The 15,840-nt window shown below is 45.3% G+C and overlaps 1 protein-coding gene across 2 annotated transcripts in view; it reads left to right on the top strand.

Annotated features, from left to right (window-relative positions):
- The window catches only part of MYO10 (myosin X), a 192,841-nt gene that overhangs the window by 161,346 nt on the left and 15,655 nt on the right, over positions 1-15,840 (top strand). For both annotated transcript variants that reach the window (XM_074356503.1, XM_074356494.1), the window contains 7 exons: positions 1,305-1,411; positions 2,274-2,507; positions 2,878-2,923; positions 3,649-4,497; positions 5,341-5,464; positions 8,793-9,036; positions 12,900-12,995. In XM_074356503.1, coding sequence (XP_074212604.1) covers positions 1,305-1,411; positions 2,274-2,507; positions 2,878-2,923; positions 3,649-4,497; positions 5,341-5,464; positions 8,793-9,036; positions 12,900-12,995 — 1,700 coding nt within the window. The remainder of the gene's footprint in view (positions 1-1,304; positions 1,412-2,273; positions 2,508-2,877; positions 2,924-3,648; positions 4,498-5,340; positions 5,465-8,792; positions 9,037-12,899; positions 12,996-15,840) is intronic.

The raw sequence follows: 15,840 nt of genomic DNA, 5'->3' as shown, positions 1-15,840 counted from the left end.
TTTTTTCTTTTTTTTGCTAAAGATGCAGTGTCTTTATGTATCAACAGAGCATATTAATTGCAGTTATAGAAAGGGCATTGTATGAAAAGTTTTTCCAGGAGAATTATTTGTGGGAGATTTTAGTAAGTGCTCAGGGACCCAAAGGAGGAGTAGGTAAGGCTTCTGCAAGTCACATGGTGCTAGGATTCTTTATTTGCTTTTTTACCCAAGACACAGAGCAGAGAGTCTGGAAAAATGTGCCCTCAAGAGGACATAATGCATCATCATAGGCCAGAATGACTCACAGGAGCCATAAATCAAGAAATCATGAGTGACGGAGTGTTTCATTTAACCCCCTGCTAGTGCCTCCAACTGGCCATTAATAGAAAAAGCATAAAAATATTTGAAACTAGTTTTTTTTTTTTTTTTTTTTTTGTAAGGACTAATTCAAAGTTATGCAGGCATCACATTGCCAGTTGCAAAATTGAAAGCCACCATGATTGAGGGAGGGTCTCAATATTTTCATACCTTTTCAAATATTAGGAGTTCTGATACAAAGTGCCAGTTACCAGACACACTTACCTTATACAAGTGACAAACATAGGACTGAAGTACCCATGCCAGAAACCAGCCAGCAAATAGCTACAATCTGTTTAGTCCCAATTCCAGTTTTCTTGCAGTAGCTGAACTAAGACGTAGCTTAAATGAATCAGTTCTAATTTCAGTTTATAGAATCACATTCTTAATGTCAGTTTTTTAATGTGCATTATTTTTGAGGCCAAAATGCTTTGATCATAATCACTTTACAAGCATGAAGGGAGAGTTTCCATGTGATGGCAAAGTAACATTTTACAAATGTCTTGGATTTTTTTTTCCCTTCTCTCCCTTTCTTTTCCTCTTTTTTCCCCCCAATATAGAGAGGATATGTCTTGTTACTTAGACTTAATGAACTATTTGTGCTGACCCATAATGAGATAAGTGTTTATAAACTTTGCCAGCAGTTTCACATTTTATGCCTGTTGAACTAATAATAACTGGAAAAAAATGGAACTTTTATTTTATATATCCTTTTGGGTTTTTTCTTTCAATAATGTATTTTTACTATATTTTACAAAGGTCTTAGTCGATGATAGATGGGAAGTTCAAAAAGAAAACATCCTTTTGCCATTTGAGATTCCCTGTGCTGGACAGCATGGCCCAGTGTGTTTGGAGCAAATTGGAGAGAGAAAAAAGCCTTATCCCCAAGCGGGGATCTCTGACTCAGAGAAGACATCCCTGTACCAGCCATGTCCTTTGGTTGTGACATGTCACTTCCTCCTGGGCAGGTCTTTCTTCGAGAATCCTTGGAGCAGAGACTGGAGAAGCGGCGGGAAGAGGAGGTTATGCGGGCAGCCATGGTGATCCGGGCCCACGTCCTGGGCTACTTGGCACGGTAAGAAGCCTGCAGAGGGAAGGCGGCTTCCCCAGTGTGTGTCACCGGGTGGGGTGGCACCCGGCCATTTGCTTCCCTTTAAAATGGACCTGGATGGGCTAGGGTCAGGAGCCAGCTAGGGAGAGTCCCAGGTCAGTGCTCCTGATTAGCGTTGCCAGTGCCTGGTTAGCTTGACCTGGCCGGAAAGTAGGAAAGGGGGCTCCTTGTGACCCAGTTAGAGCAGCGACATCGGGACTGGACCAGGATACATAAATTGTTGACCTCGTTCCCCTTGGTCGTATATTGAAGCCACAGGCAGCTCGCCCGTTGACTTTGGCGTGGTCCCACTGGGTCCACAGCGGTCCCCTGTCCAGCGTTTGCTGAATGAGGCAGCCTCTTTTCCTGTGCGTGTGAGTTCTGTCCACCTCTGCGGACCAGCGGGCCCCCCATCCCAAACCCCTACATGTTACAGGACGTTACATTTTCTCAAGTACAAAGCCGTTCTGCTGTGGCGAATCGTTTTCTTTTGTCCTCCTCAGAAACAGGAGAAGATATCAAATCTCTTGGTTCTGTTTACAGCCCAACTTCCTGCCAAGACTTTTCAAAGTCAGCGTTAGGGGTGATGTGTTTATTTCGCCAACATGATGATAGGGTCTTGCTTTAGTTTTGTTGTTGTTACCCTTTTGTTTTTCTTCTGTTTTGTTTTGCCCAAGAGGACCTCCTTGTGGGCTCGCTGTAATGAGTCTCTGTAATGAGCGTTTCAGTCCCAAACGAGGTCCTGTTCTCGTCTTGTAGCGTTAACGTAAACTCATTTGGGGAGCTCAAAGGAAGCGTCGTTACCCCCACAGTTATTCTGTTGCGCTGTTTCTGTTCTCATTCTCAGAAAGCAATACAGGAAGGTCCTTTACTGTGTGGTGATAATACAGAAGAATTACAGGGCGTTCCTTCTGAGGAGGAGATTTTTACACCTGAAAAAAGCGGCCGTGGTTTTCCAGAAGCGACTCCGAGGTCAGATCGCCCGGAGAGTTTACAGACAGCTGCTGGCAGAGAAACGGGCGGAGGAGGAAAAGAGAAAACAGGAGGAGGAGGAGCAGAGGAAGCGCGAGGAGGAGGAAAGGTATGGTAGCTTTCTTACTTGGATGAAACAGACAGGAGGACGCCTTTGGAGTTTCACGCTCAGTACCCGACCAGCCATGCAGCCGGAATTCCCAGTGAATGCTGCAGACCCTGCCGTTTGAAACAGTAACTCTTGGGGGCTCAGATAAAATTCCTTGGCAGTGCTGAAAACCCAGTTCTGTGTATATCTTTATGCCCAGAATAAGTAAATTGCTGAAGGAAGAGACTCCAGCTGTCCTTCATGCTTTTTAAGTTGTCTTTTGTTAAAAGTTGTATTTTGTTAAAAAGTTAGCTCTCTGAAAAGTTGTTCTAGGATTTTTTTTCATTATTTTCGTTTATTTTCACTGTCTTTTTTTCTTGACCATTTTTAGAGAAAGAGAGAGGGCACGAATTGAAGCTGAGCTCCGCGCCCAACAGGTGACAATTACTGTGATCCTGTCTGTCTGTTACCTTCCCACTCCAAACACTCTGACTCAGGATTCAAAACTAAAAAAAAGATATAGGAAGAAGGATTCAAAACTAAAATAAAGATGCAGGAAGAAGAATTTTAGAGATGTTTATGCTGCAATTTCTAACCCATTACAATTGGGTAAAAATGTGTGGATGCCTGAGAGTTCAGTGTGAACCGTGAGGGCGTGATTTCTCTAAGCCAGCATAACCAGTGTGTTGGTTTGCCTGGGCTGCTGTAACACAGGACCGCAGCCCGGGTGAATTAAGCAATAGCAATTGTCTCACAGCTCTGCAGGCTGGAAGTCTGAGATCAGTGTTGGCAGGGTTGGTGTCTTCTGAGCCTCTCTGCTCAGCCTGAGATCCTTGCTGTGTCCTCATGTGGTCTCGCGTCTGTGCACGTGCTTCCCCGGTGTCCTTGTGTGTGTGTCTCAGGCCCCTCGTTTAACAGGATACCAGTCACATTGGGTCGGAGCCCTACCTCAGGGCCTCATGGAACTTAACCAACCTTATGAGAGCCCTGTCTCCAGATCCGGCCATATTCTGGGTGCTGGGGGTTGGGGCTCCCACATATCAGTCTAGGGGAGGGAGGAATGCAGTTCGGCCCTGAACGGCCACATCACATCACAAAGGAGGGGTGCTGCCTCTGCTCCCAGTCCTGACGCCTCCTGACCTCGCCCTTCCTCTCCGTCCAGGAGGAGGCAGCGAGGAGGCGGCGAGAACAGGAGGCCTTGCAGGAGAGTCGGAGGGAGGCCGAGCTGAGCCGCGAGCTGGAGAAGCAGAAGGAGAACAAGCAGGTGGAAGAGATCCTGCGCCTGGAGAAGGAGATCGAGGACCTGCAGCGCATGAAGGAGCGGCAGGAGCTGTCCCTGACCGAGGCCTCACTGCAGAAGCTGCAGCAGCTGCGGGACGAGGAGCTCCGGAGGCTGGAGGACGAGGCCTGCCGCGCGGCTCAGGAGTTCCTGGAGTCGCTCAACTTCGACGAGATCGACGAGTGCGTGCGCGACATCGAGCGCTCGCTGTCGGTGGGCGGCGGGGCGGCGGCCGAGGGCGCGGTCGGGGGGAAGCCCAGCTTCAACTTCAGCCAGCCCTACCCCGAGGAGGAGGTGGACGAGGGCTTCGAGGCTGACGACGACGCCTTCAAGGACTCGCCCAACCCCAGCGAGCACGGCCACTCGGACCAGCGCACGAGTGGCATCCGGACCAGTGACGAGTCCTCGGAGGAGGACCCCTACATGAACGACACCGTGGTGCCCACCAGCCCCAGCGCCGACAGCACCGTGCTGCTGGCCCCCTCGGAGCACGGCTCCTCTGGCGGGGAGCCCACCTACTGCATGCCCCAGAACCCCGGGGGCCTGCCTGCCCCAGACGGCGACTACGACTACGACCAGGACGACTACGAAGACGGGGCCATCACCTCCGGCAGCAGCGTGACCTTCTCCAACTCCTATGGCAGCCAGTGGTCCCCAGACTACCGATGCTCCGTGGGCACCTACAACAGCTCGGGGGCCTACCGGTTCAGCTCCGAGGGAGCCCAGTCCTCGGTGAGTACCCTCCAACCTCCTGGGGCCTGGGCTCCCCCATGCTGGGGTGGAAGTCATCTGTCATCCCTCCCCTGTTGCACAATCCTTTGGATGAAGACAGCCCCGGTAGAACAGGCCAGGATTCCAAAGTCAGGCTCTTAGAGATGGTCTTAAGCCCCTTTCTCTTGCCAAAAGCATTCACATTAGTAAATGGAACTTGGTGCCTGTTGTAGGCTGAGCTGCATTTTGCCCAAAGCCTAAGAAAACTGGCATTTTCAGTGGAGACTTTGTGTCTGTTCTGGCTTTGCAGCATGTTGAGAAATGAGACCCGCCAGGGGCACTTTGGAGAACTTTCCTGACAGTAGCTTCACTGTCCCACTGCAGGACGCTGCATCTTGTTCTGCTTATAAGGGAGGAACCTATAAGGGCTTCCACGGGCTCTTTTCAGCTTCTGGATTTATTTATAGTTTACTTTTATTTCTTCCCGTTGACCATGCATTAAATACTCAACTTCCTAAGACTCGAGATATTTCTAGCGTAGTTCACTGAAAGGGAATTAATTAACTCTTGCGTGGTTTGATTAAAATTGTACACTTAAACAGCAGTGTTGTTCTTAGATTACAGAGTCTTAGGATTAAAGCATGTCTCTTACGTATCGAGTCAACTGACCATTCAGCATTGAAAATCAGTACTTTGTAATTCTGAATTCTTCTGATGATCACACTCCATTGTAATGTCATGAATTGGCCTGTTGCTTCTTTGTCTTTTTTTTTTTTTTTCAATGTTGATCTGTGCTGGGCATTTTCATTGCTTGTTTTCTGTCCTTTTTGCTTACGGTTGGCACGCGCCCTCCTTCTGGTGCAGTTTGAAGATAGTGAAGAGGACTTCGACTCTCGGTTTGATACGGACGATGAACTGTCCTACCGGCGGGACTCTGTGTACAGCTGTGTCACACTGCCTTACTTCCACAGCTTCCTGTACATGAAAGGTATGACCTGCAGCCACCTCTGCACTGGGGGCAGGGGTAGAGGGATGGGAAGCTGAGGCTGATGGAGGGGGACTGGGAAAGTCATGATACGTGCCCCTTCCCTGGTGTGAGGTCACGCTAGGTGGATGGAGGATGCCATGGTGGTGGGACGTGGACCACCCGACTGGATCATGCAGGGCCTGGCCTTGACTCTCCTCACTTGGTGTGGTGTCAGGACAAAGGGTCTGCACCCACTGTCACCATTTGCAGCCCCCTCTCTCTGTTATCCCTCACGTCTGTGCTCTTTTTCCTTCCTTCCTACATCTTTTCCTCTCTCTCTCTCACGCACACGTGCAAACACACACGTGTTGTTGCTGGAGTTGATGCAACCCATTATGATGCTAAAGCTGCATTTTCCCCTCCACAGGAGTCCTAGAGAACACAGAGGGATATCTTAGACACAAGGAAAAAGTAGAGATCTGAGAGGCCGCCACACCTAGCTTAAACTACCTACACACCTACTGTCCATCCCACGCTCGTGATGAGAATCTTAATTGTATTTTTTCATTGCTGTTCAACTTCGAATATGCTGAATTGAACTTTAATACCTGGGGACACTCCTTCTGGAAAAGTACCTAAGGACCTTGTATTTAGCCTTATGCATGTTTTTGACCCTGACTTCCAAGTCAGTGACAAGGGTCATGAGAAACCATACTCATCACCTGTTTTTGGTAGGAGTTTTACGTGGGTCATTGAAAGAGGGGCTCACCTGATATCTCACCCGGCCCTAGACTGCATGAGGGGAGAGAGTCCAAGTCCTGGGGATGGGGCAGAGGTAACAGGAGCCTTCATCTCCCGAGGGTTCAAGTCATTAATGTTTTCTCCAACCCCTTTCTTCACTTTCTTTTCTACTGCCCTCTTTCTTCATTCCCTTCTCTTTTTCTCCTTCTTCCCCCACAAAAACCTTTTTATTCTGTTTCCTTTCCCTCTGCTTCTCTTTTCTGTTGGCATGTTTGTCTTTTTTCATATCTCTTTTGTCGTTAATATTTTTTTGTTCTTCATCTTATGTTTTTGTCCTTTCCCTTTTTTGCCCTTCTTCAATATCTGTCTAGCTACTAACATCAGTCATTTGCTTTTCAAAGTTCTGCTGTTCTCAGCCTCACATCCCCAAGGTGCTCATGGAAACCTCTCCAGGTTTGTTTTAGGGGAGATCTTCCTACTGGCCAAAGTCACTGGTTGATGGAAATTCTTATAGGAGCACTGAAATGAAAAAGATTGAGAAATTCTAACCAAATAATTGTTCATTGGATGAAGGAAAAAATGTAATCACAAATCAGAACCTAATAATCCAATAAGTATCTAATCATAGCACTTTAAGATTTTCTCATGCATTTCTCAGAATAAATGTAAGCTTTTTATTACTCATGTATTTTCCTCTCCCCCTAACTAATCTAGTTCCCTAAGTCAGCTTAAAAATTCCCTGTAAATCACTCTTATTTATAATGTATGGCATTCATTTATTACATAATTGATTAGAACAAGTAAAATTAGGAAAAAGTAAAGGTAGATTCAAAACATTAAAATCTCAAGATTAAAACATTAAAAGCTTAAGAAGGTAAGTAAGTAAATTCTCGGTAAATTCATCTCTTGATTAAACAAGTGATTGTGTAAATGCATCACTGTTTAATCTTTCATACATTATCATTTAATGTTGAATAAAGCCTTAAAGTTGTGACAAAAAGTTTCAGAGAAACCAATGAGGAGGAAAATCTAACCACCAGATTACATTTAATGAGCATGAATGAGTTTGCACCAGCCAGATAGCCTACTAAAGGTGTTTACAATCCGGAAATTAATAGCACTGATGAAATTCCCTAGGTGAAATATGAAGAGAGCACGTGGAATTGGGGAGGGAGGGCTGGGAGTGCGTCCCATCAATCATACTCTACTACTAGTGAGGGCGGTGGTGATGCCTGTTGTAACCTGTGTCTTTGAAACAGCTGTGAATAACCTTTATCATTTAAAGGCAATAAGCTAATAGGATAACTTTGTACTACGGTTTCCTCTTGGCTTGCTCTGAGTAGCCTAGATTAAAGCCACAAATCAAAAAGGGGAAAAATAAGTCTCATGCCGGTAGTCCCTGGCAAAGTTTGCTGTTTGCTAGGAAATAGCTCTGGCGCTTGGCGTGACCACAAAGACCTCTCCGCTAGGTGAGCAGGAAGCGCTGTAGATACAAGAAAGGGTAGGAGTCAGCTTAAGTCAATGAAGCAAGTGCGCCTTGCAGTGCAGGCTTCTTTTGTTCCCATGTGAAGTGTAGATCTATAATCATTGAAGCCATCATTGAAAAAACTAATCTGAGAAGGTCTGTTTTACCTTTATTTCTATTCTGTCAAAGGAAAGCATTTTCTTTATACTCACTTTTGATATCCACGTTTGAATGTCCTTTATTTTTATTACTGGCTGATCAAAAGAATAACTTGTGGACAGAGATGGCAGTGTTTTTCAGTGGATTCGTTAAAACAGATTTTTGAGTGATGGTGGTAAGATGTTACTCTTGAGTGTTCTTGGGGAATCTAGAATACTAAAGTAAAATTATCCTGCTGGAAGAGTATTAGAAATATTTTTTATGTTGTAATAAATAACATCTATATACCTTCCTCTTGACCAAAGTTTTCCACTACATAAATTAGTTAAATTCTCCTTTTTTAAGGTCCTGTGCCAGTTTGGTTTGGACTCTTACTTTGTTCCATATTCTAAATTTTATACCTTATATATATAAACCATTTTCAGATGATGATGCTTTTCTTTGAAAAGGTTTTTATTGGGGAAAAAGTCACATTTTGTTTTCCTCTGTAAGTTAACATTTATTGCTAAACTCTGGAATCCACTGATAAATTTTATTCCTCGCCTTGAGTAAACAAGGAAGGAATATGTAAACGTTGACACCATTTTAAATTTTCCCTCCCGGAGGTGTTTGAACATAAGCATGATCTATACACGTGGAAATGGTTCGACCCCTGCCTCCCCGCCCCCCGCCTCCCCCCACCTCCGCCTTGCCTCATCCCGGGGCTAGAGTATCAGCCCATTATTGGTCTTTCTGCTTTCAGCTAAGTGAGTAGAGGTTGCTTTGGAAATAAGGGTTCTTGGATAATCCAACCAAGCCAGTGTGATCCCTGCCCAGCGCTTCCTGAACGTAAGCCAGCAGGGCCGTCATCCGTCACTAGGGGGCGTCTGAGGGCGGGTCGGTTGGGGCAAAGTTGAGGATGGGCTCCATCTTGACACCTCCCACTGGTATCATCCAATTTGACGGGCTTTTCTTAAACCCCTCCCTGCCCAACTCTGGGAGCAGGTGGCCTGATGAACTCCTGGAAACGCCGCTGGTGTGTCCTCAAGGACGAAACCTTCCTGTGGTTCCGCTCCAAGCAGGAGGCCCTCAAGCAAGGCTGGCTGCACAAGAAGGGTGGCGGCTCCTCCACACTGTCGCGGAGGAACTGGAAGAAGCGCTGGTTCGTCCTCCGCCAGGCCAAGCTGATGTACTTCGAGAACGACAGCGAGGAGAAGCTCAAGGGCACCGTGGAGGTCCGGGCGGCCAAGTACGTCCACGAGCCCTGGTCGGGGTGCTGGCGGGGCTCGGGGCTGCCCCAGCCTTTCTGTCCTCGCGTGCACGCAGTCGGGGGCAAGTGCTTGGAAGCAGGAGAAGGGAGTAGGTGTTCAGTGAGTCCTCCTCTCTCACTTCTGCGGCTTGAATTATGAGGAAGCTGGGGAAGTGAGACTGTATCTGTGAAAATGCACTTTTTTGTGGTTAACGCAGACATTCTGCTCGTGTTTGTAAGGGGCTAGTTGGACACAGAATGAGCCCTTGAAAGTGCTGATTGGCTGGAATTGTGGCGGGGATATTGAGCGTGGGTTGAGCATCTTCTTGTGGGTCAACTACCACTTTTCAGTTCTTCCCCACGCCCCACTGTGGCCAACAGATAGATGGCTGGACTGGGAGCAGCCAGCCAGTCTAGAGCTGCGCTGTGAAGTGAGTCATTTGTCGTCCGCCTGAGTTGGATAGACCAACCTCTCTGTACCCATCAGAGGAGCAGAGCTGGTGTCTGAATCCAACCCACCCCCTTTTCCTGCCACCTTCTTCTACAACCAAAGCATTGAACTATGGAGTGCCTGTTATTTTTATTAAAAATTCAGTAAGGTTTTCAGAAAATACTGAGAATTTCGGGGCAGCTGGTTTTCTTCGGTAACCAGATAGTGAGCATAAAATTTGCGTGGGGATAGCACATAGCCCCACTCCACTCAAACTGAGCAACTGTACCTATTTAGAAAACAGGTTAAAAAAATCAGCTTTGAGAGAGCACATTAACCTCTGAAGTCATGAGACCTGAGAGTGACATATTGTTTCTTACTCAGCTGGCATCAAAGACTTTAGAAAGTGATTCATTGAAAAGTGGAGGGTGAAATCAGGGGGGAAAGTCTTCTGTGTGTTTAATTTTAAGGACAAATAATGAAGTGTCAACAGCAGGGTCCTTTCCCAGGCTGCCTCTTGGGGTTCCTTAGAGCCCTTGTTCTGTAGGAAGATAAGACTGAGGATTTGAATCTGAGTCCTACACCTTATTTTTGTTTGTTAGTTGATTGGTTTTTGATTTATTGGAGTATAGTCAGTTACAGTCTGTCAATTTCTGGTGTACAGCATGTTTTAGTCATACATATACATACATACATTTGTTTCCATATTCTTTTTCATTATAGGTTGCTACAAGATACTGAATCTAGTTCCCTGTGCTATACAGAAGAAATTTGGGGTTTTTTTTTTTTAACGTATTTTATATATAGTAGTTAATATTAGCAATTCTCGAACTCCCAATTTATCCCTTCCCACCCCCTTTACCCCTGTTAACCATAGATTTGTTTCCTATGTCTGTGAGTCTGGTTCTGTTTTGTAGATAAGTTTGTTAGTGTCTTTTTTCTTTTTTTTTCCTGGATTCCACATGAGTGATATCATGTGGTATTTTTCTTTCTCTTTCTGGCTTACTTCACTTAGAATGACAATCTTCACATCCATCCATGTTGTTGCAAATGGCATTATTTTATTCTTTTTTATGACTGAATAGTATTCAATTATACACACATACACACACACACACACACACACACACACACACACTCACACACTCACACACACACACCACAGCTTTTTTATTACAGTCTTCTGTCGGACATTTAGATTGTTTCCATGTCTGAGTCCTACATGTTTTTACGGCTTAGCACAGCTCTGTTCCCCCAACCCTGCACACCGTGATGGTCCTCTTTACTCACCCCATAGGAGGGGGCCACAAATGCCAGGAGGCTGAGAGACAGAGAGAGGCAAGGTATTGAATTTCATCATGTAAATTTCGTGTATGTGCCTTTTGCTGCTTACTCTGTGCTGCTTAATAAAGCCCTGTCCTCCAGGTGTTTTGTAAAAATTACAGAGGTAAGGAAGTGTTAGCTGTTGGTCACATTCTGTAGAGGAAAGGCAGTGAGTTGTTAAAGTTTCATCACAGTAAGTTTTTTTTTGTTATTTTATATTTTGAAACGTCTTATTAAATAGAAAATTTCAATCCTGTGCAAGTGTAGATGGGAGACCAGAATGAAATCCGTGTGCTCATTGCCCAGCTTTCAGTCATGTTTTGTTCGTGAGCCCACTCTGCACTGCTCCCCCTACAAATCACATTTTTTTAAAAGCAAGTCCTGACATCATATAATTTCATTTGTAAATATTTAGTGCGTACTTAAAGATTAAGACTCTCTTTAATACATAATCACAGTATCATTATGACACTTTTGGTGGGGAGGGGGTAATTAAGTTTATTTTTTAATGGAGGGACTGGGGATTGAACCCAGGACCTCATGCATGCTAGGCATGCACTCTACCACTGAGCTACACCCTCCTTGCTCATTATAATATTTAAAAAGGAACATGAACTGCTTATAACATCCAAACTCCAGTCATTGCTCAGATTTCCCCAGTTTTCTTATAACTGGAGGTTGTAGTGTCCTTGTAGACTTGAGTTGGTTTATTTCTTCAAATCAGAATCCAAATAAGGTTTATAATTTTTAACTGATTGATAGATCTCTCAAATCTTTTTAAATTTATGTACTTCTCCTTTATCCTTTCTTCCACTGACCATCTATTATTGAAGATGCTACGTCGTTTATTTATCCTGTAGCTTCCAGACTGCGTTTATCAAGGCCAGGACAGTATCATCACACCCCTGTCTCCAGGGGAGCTTTTTCTAAATGTCAGTCCCTGGGCTCCACCCTAAAAAGTCCCACCTGGGTTTTCTGAATGTTTCCCAGGATCCTGATGGACCTCTGTGGTTCAGAACCACGGCCTTACAGCTCCATCATAGTCTCACCCCCTCATTTTACACTTAAGGCCACTGAGTTCCTGGGAGGCAAAGTGGCTGGTCCAGGATAACATTGTCTGGACAATTTTCCCCTGAGATTATTGTCCTCTCCCAGTGGCTCCAGTGCCAGATACCTGGGTGATCTCTCCCCATTGGGGTCACCTCTCCTTCTGCTCCAGGAAGGCATTATTAGACTCCTCCTTGAATCCTGATCTTCTTGGTTTTTATAAGGTATTTTATCTCATCTCAGTGATTCTAGCTAAAATGTCATATGAGAATTTATTTTCGAACCTGGCTGCTTATTATTTTAGATGTGGAATAAGTATTTTACCATGAATAGTCGTACTGCTTCAGCTGTCAAAGCCAGCTGGCTCTGTCCCCAGCACCGTCCTTCATCAGCTCTGTCACCACCTCTGGTCCGATCCTAACCACTGCTTGGGTTTTACCCTGATTGTGTTAATGTCATGCACTGATTTTAAATCTCCAGTGTTGCTCAGAGAGTGTTAGGAGGAGATAGGATGGAATGGAGATCTAGACACACCCAAATCCTGCTTTTCACCCCAAATCCCCTAATGGAAATAATGAATATGCCTGTAGCAGGTTGAGTCAAAGGTGTCCGCAGATGCCTGAGACCTTGATGGGAAGCTGTGATGAACCAGGGAAGGGGCGCAGGCCGGACTGGCTGCCTTGGTGGGGGGCGCTTTCTGGTTAGAGGACTGAGTCAGGGGAGGGGCACGCACAGCAGGGGCCATGGCGCTAGGGCCTGAGCTGGGGTGGGGCTAGGGTGGGCCAGTGGGGAGAGAGAGAGGCCCCTCCCTAGAAAAGTCAAGGACTCCCTCACACACACCCAGCAGCCCCCCCTTTCAGGAGCTGAGAGGAGCCTGGCTCCCCCCAGGGCCACAGAGATCTTCACCATTTCTAAAAGCAAAAAATCCACTCTAGAGCTTCGGTATCTGATTTTTCAGTTATAGTTTCCACCTCGATCGTCAGTTTTGTGACATTTCTTTCCCCACCCCTTGTTAAGAATTCTGTGTTCCTGACTGGCGTTTGGTGCCCGTGTTCCTTTGCAGGGAGATCGTAGATAACACCAGCAAAGAGAACGGCATTGACATCATCATGGCTGATCGGACCTTCCACCTGATTGCTGAGTCCCCTGAAGACGCCAGGTGAGGCGCTGTGCTGGGGATTTTGTCAGAACTCCGTCCTCACTCCTCTGCAGCCTGGGTGTCACACAGATCACTGTCCAGCCTGCCAGCTCTGAAAAGGTTTCAGTCGATTTTCTAGTCGGGTATTTCTGTTAGGATGGTCGAAGAACGGAGAGTCGTCAGAGATCGATGTGCTTGTCTCCTGGGCAGTCTTTCACTGGGCAAATGCATCCAATACAGTAAGCACCCAGATTTCCAGCTTCGATGCCCCTGGACAGACTGCTTGTTACTTCCATTCAGGTTTTATTGTCACTAGCAGCATATGTAAACTGGGCAGCCACACGCAGCTGAAAGCCGCCCGTGGGAAGCTTCTGAGCTTTGAAAGAGAGCAGCTTCTGTTTGCATAAGGGTTAAAAAAGCAGGAACATTCACCACCGGCTGTTTAAATATATGCTGGTGTTGTGGCATTTGGAGGGCACTTAAGGTCTTGATACTGAAGAATTCAGTTGGTTAAAAGAGCAAGTTAACACTTAGGGAACTCACTCTCTGTCTCAGGCAGTGTTCTAAAATGCTTCCCATATATGAACTCATTTAATTCCGACAACCACCCCCCAGGGTAGTAGTATTACTGCTGTTATCCAAATTTACAGAGTAGGAGACTGAGATACAGAGAAAAGGTGGTATAACTCATAAAGGAATGCAAGCTCAATTCTAGTGAACGGAGGCACAAAGCGTCTTAGGTTCCTTAAGGAGCTTAAATATTTGAGCTCCAAGGACAACGGTGTCCCTCACCGGCTGGGGCAAGTTATGTAAGTTCTTCCGACCTCAGTTTCCATCGTGGTGCTGAGAAGTGGCACAGAATTCCAGAGAACGGGGTCAGACAGTGGAGCATCTGTCATCTGTCCCTGCTGCTGCTTGAGTCTGTAGGGTTACACTGGAGGTGCCTGTCATCCACTGTGCGCAGTGCCAGAGGACACCTTCCGATTTATGAGGGTGGCACCCCTCTGCCTGTGTTCTTCACTTCACAGCTCAGAAATTAGAATCTTCTAGTGGTTTCTCGGGGGCCTTTATGACTCTTTGCCCTTTGAATGTTTCTGTTGATACAGCACCATGGTAGCAGCATTAAGGGCAAAGAAAATAATTCTTCCCATGGGAACAGACTAAAACCCTGCTTGGATCCATAAATTATGACACAAACTGGAAAAACAAGCAAACCTGGAATTACAGCCCCATCATTCCGTCTGGGACTCCTCGGGACCACGTGTGTTTTTTTGCGGTCCAGGGAATGCCCACAGCTTTTCAGTTGAATTACAGGCCCAGCGTTTGGCAGCTGTCCTGTCTGTATTGTGCCATAATCAACCTGCAAAATTTAACATTTGGAGTCTTTTAGCCAAGGACTTTTTGCCCCGGCCAGTGGAACACTTTTTTTTTTTTTCAAATTTTAATTTTTAATTGAAGTATAGTCAGTTTACAGTGTGGTGTTCATTTCTGGGGTACAGCAAAGAAATTCAATTGGAACACATTTTTAAAACTCCCTTTTCAGATTCTGAGCTGTACTTGATTCAGGAGGAGAGAGATGTAGATTTAGGGGGTCACCTGGGCAGATGGAAAGCAAAGCCAGTTTTATTCATTTGTGTGTCCCGTCCCAAGTGGCCTGCATTCTGAATGTGTGTGTTGTTCAGTGTTCCATTTGGGATATTTTTAAGCTTTATAAAGCAATGACTGAAGTCTTGCCTTTGGATTAATCAGAATTGATGAACAAATTCATATTAAGATGTTTCCCTTGGTTTCTGTTTGAGTCAGTGTATGTTGAGTATTTTCAAACTCTTGGTCACATCTTTCTCATGCAGGAATTACAGGAGGTAGATTTTTTTGCTTTGCTATAAATAACTTACACGACTTATCTTTTATATATATGTATATATAGGTATTACCTCTTTACTTAAATACCTTTATATATAGGTATTACCTTGTTACTTAAGTACCCTGTTATATACCAAGTACTTTTTCCTCTGCCTCAGTTACAGGAGTTTTTGTATATATATGTCTGATCAGCCCCCTACCAGAGACAGAGCCCTAGCATCTCTCTCACACTTGGTACCTCTCACTTGTTACAGTCGCTTAAATGTATAGATGAAATGATGGGTGGATGGAATTCATGGTCATGTTCCTCAAGCATGTATTGTGTCTAGTTGCATCATGACTTCTGTTCCACTTGACTTTTCTAGAGTTGACATGCTCTTGTTTATTATGGGATTCTGAGGAGGCTGAAAGTATGGAAACTCATTTGAAATGAAGGTAGAAGAGTTCTCTGGGCCAAATAATTTTCTACTTTCTGTTTCAGAAAATTGTTTTCTATTTCCAGCTCTCCTGAGGTTTTATTCGCTTAAATAGAAATCCTCTCTCATGGTTGGAAACCCCATCCTGGCAATGGGTCGGGAGAATGGACATCCAGGGTCATTCTGAGATGAAGCTCTTACAGTATTGGCCTTCTTACCTGATCATTTACTCTGAAAAAATGAAAAGACACTTGAATGTTCCATAGGTTATGTATAATATATTCAGTAATGATCCTTGATCTAAGTGTTTGGGGCAGAACTGAGGATTTCCTTTTTTGCTGCCAGTTTCTCTGGGAACTCATCATCAGTAAGTGTCTGTAAAGGTCTGTGGGGCCAGAGGAAAGGCTTTTCCATGGATCTGAAATTGCATCCAATGGTCCTTAAGGAACTTTGGCTGTTTCTTCTAACTTTGCTCCTTGGTAGTATGAAATCCAAGGTTACCCATGAGGAGTAGGCAACTTAAAAGCAAAGCTGCCCAGAGGAGATGTCCTTTTCCCAGAGAGCGTGGAGAAAGGCGTCACTGTTTC

The sequence above is a fragment of the Camelus bactrianus genome, chromosome 3, assembly GCF_048773025.1.
Source record: "Camelus bactrianus isolate YW-2024 breed Bactrian camel chromosome 3, ASM4877302v1, whole genome shotgun sequence".
Lineage (NCBI taxonomy): Eukaryota > Metazoa > Chordata > Mammalia > Artiodactyla > Camelidae > Camelus > Camelus bactrianus.
The sequence above is the reverse complement of the archived record's forward strand: the minus strand, read 5'-3'. Positions and strand labels throughout refer to the sequence as shown.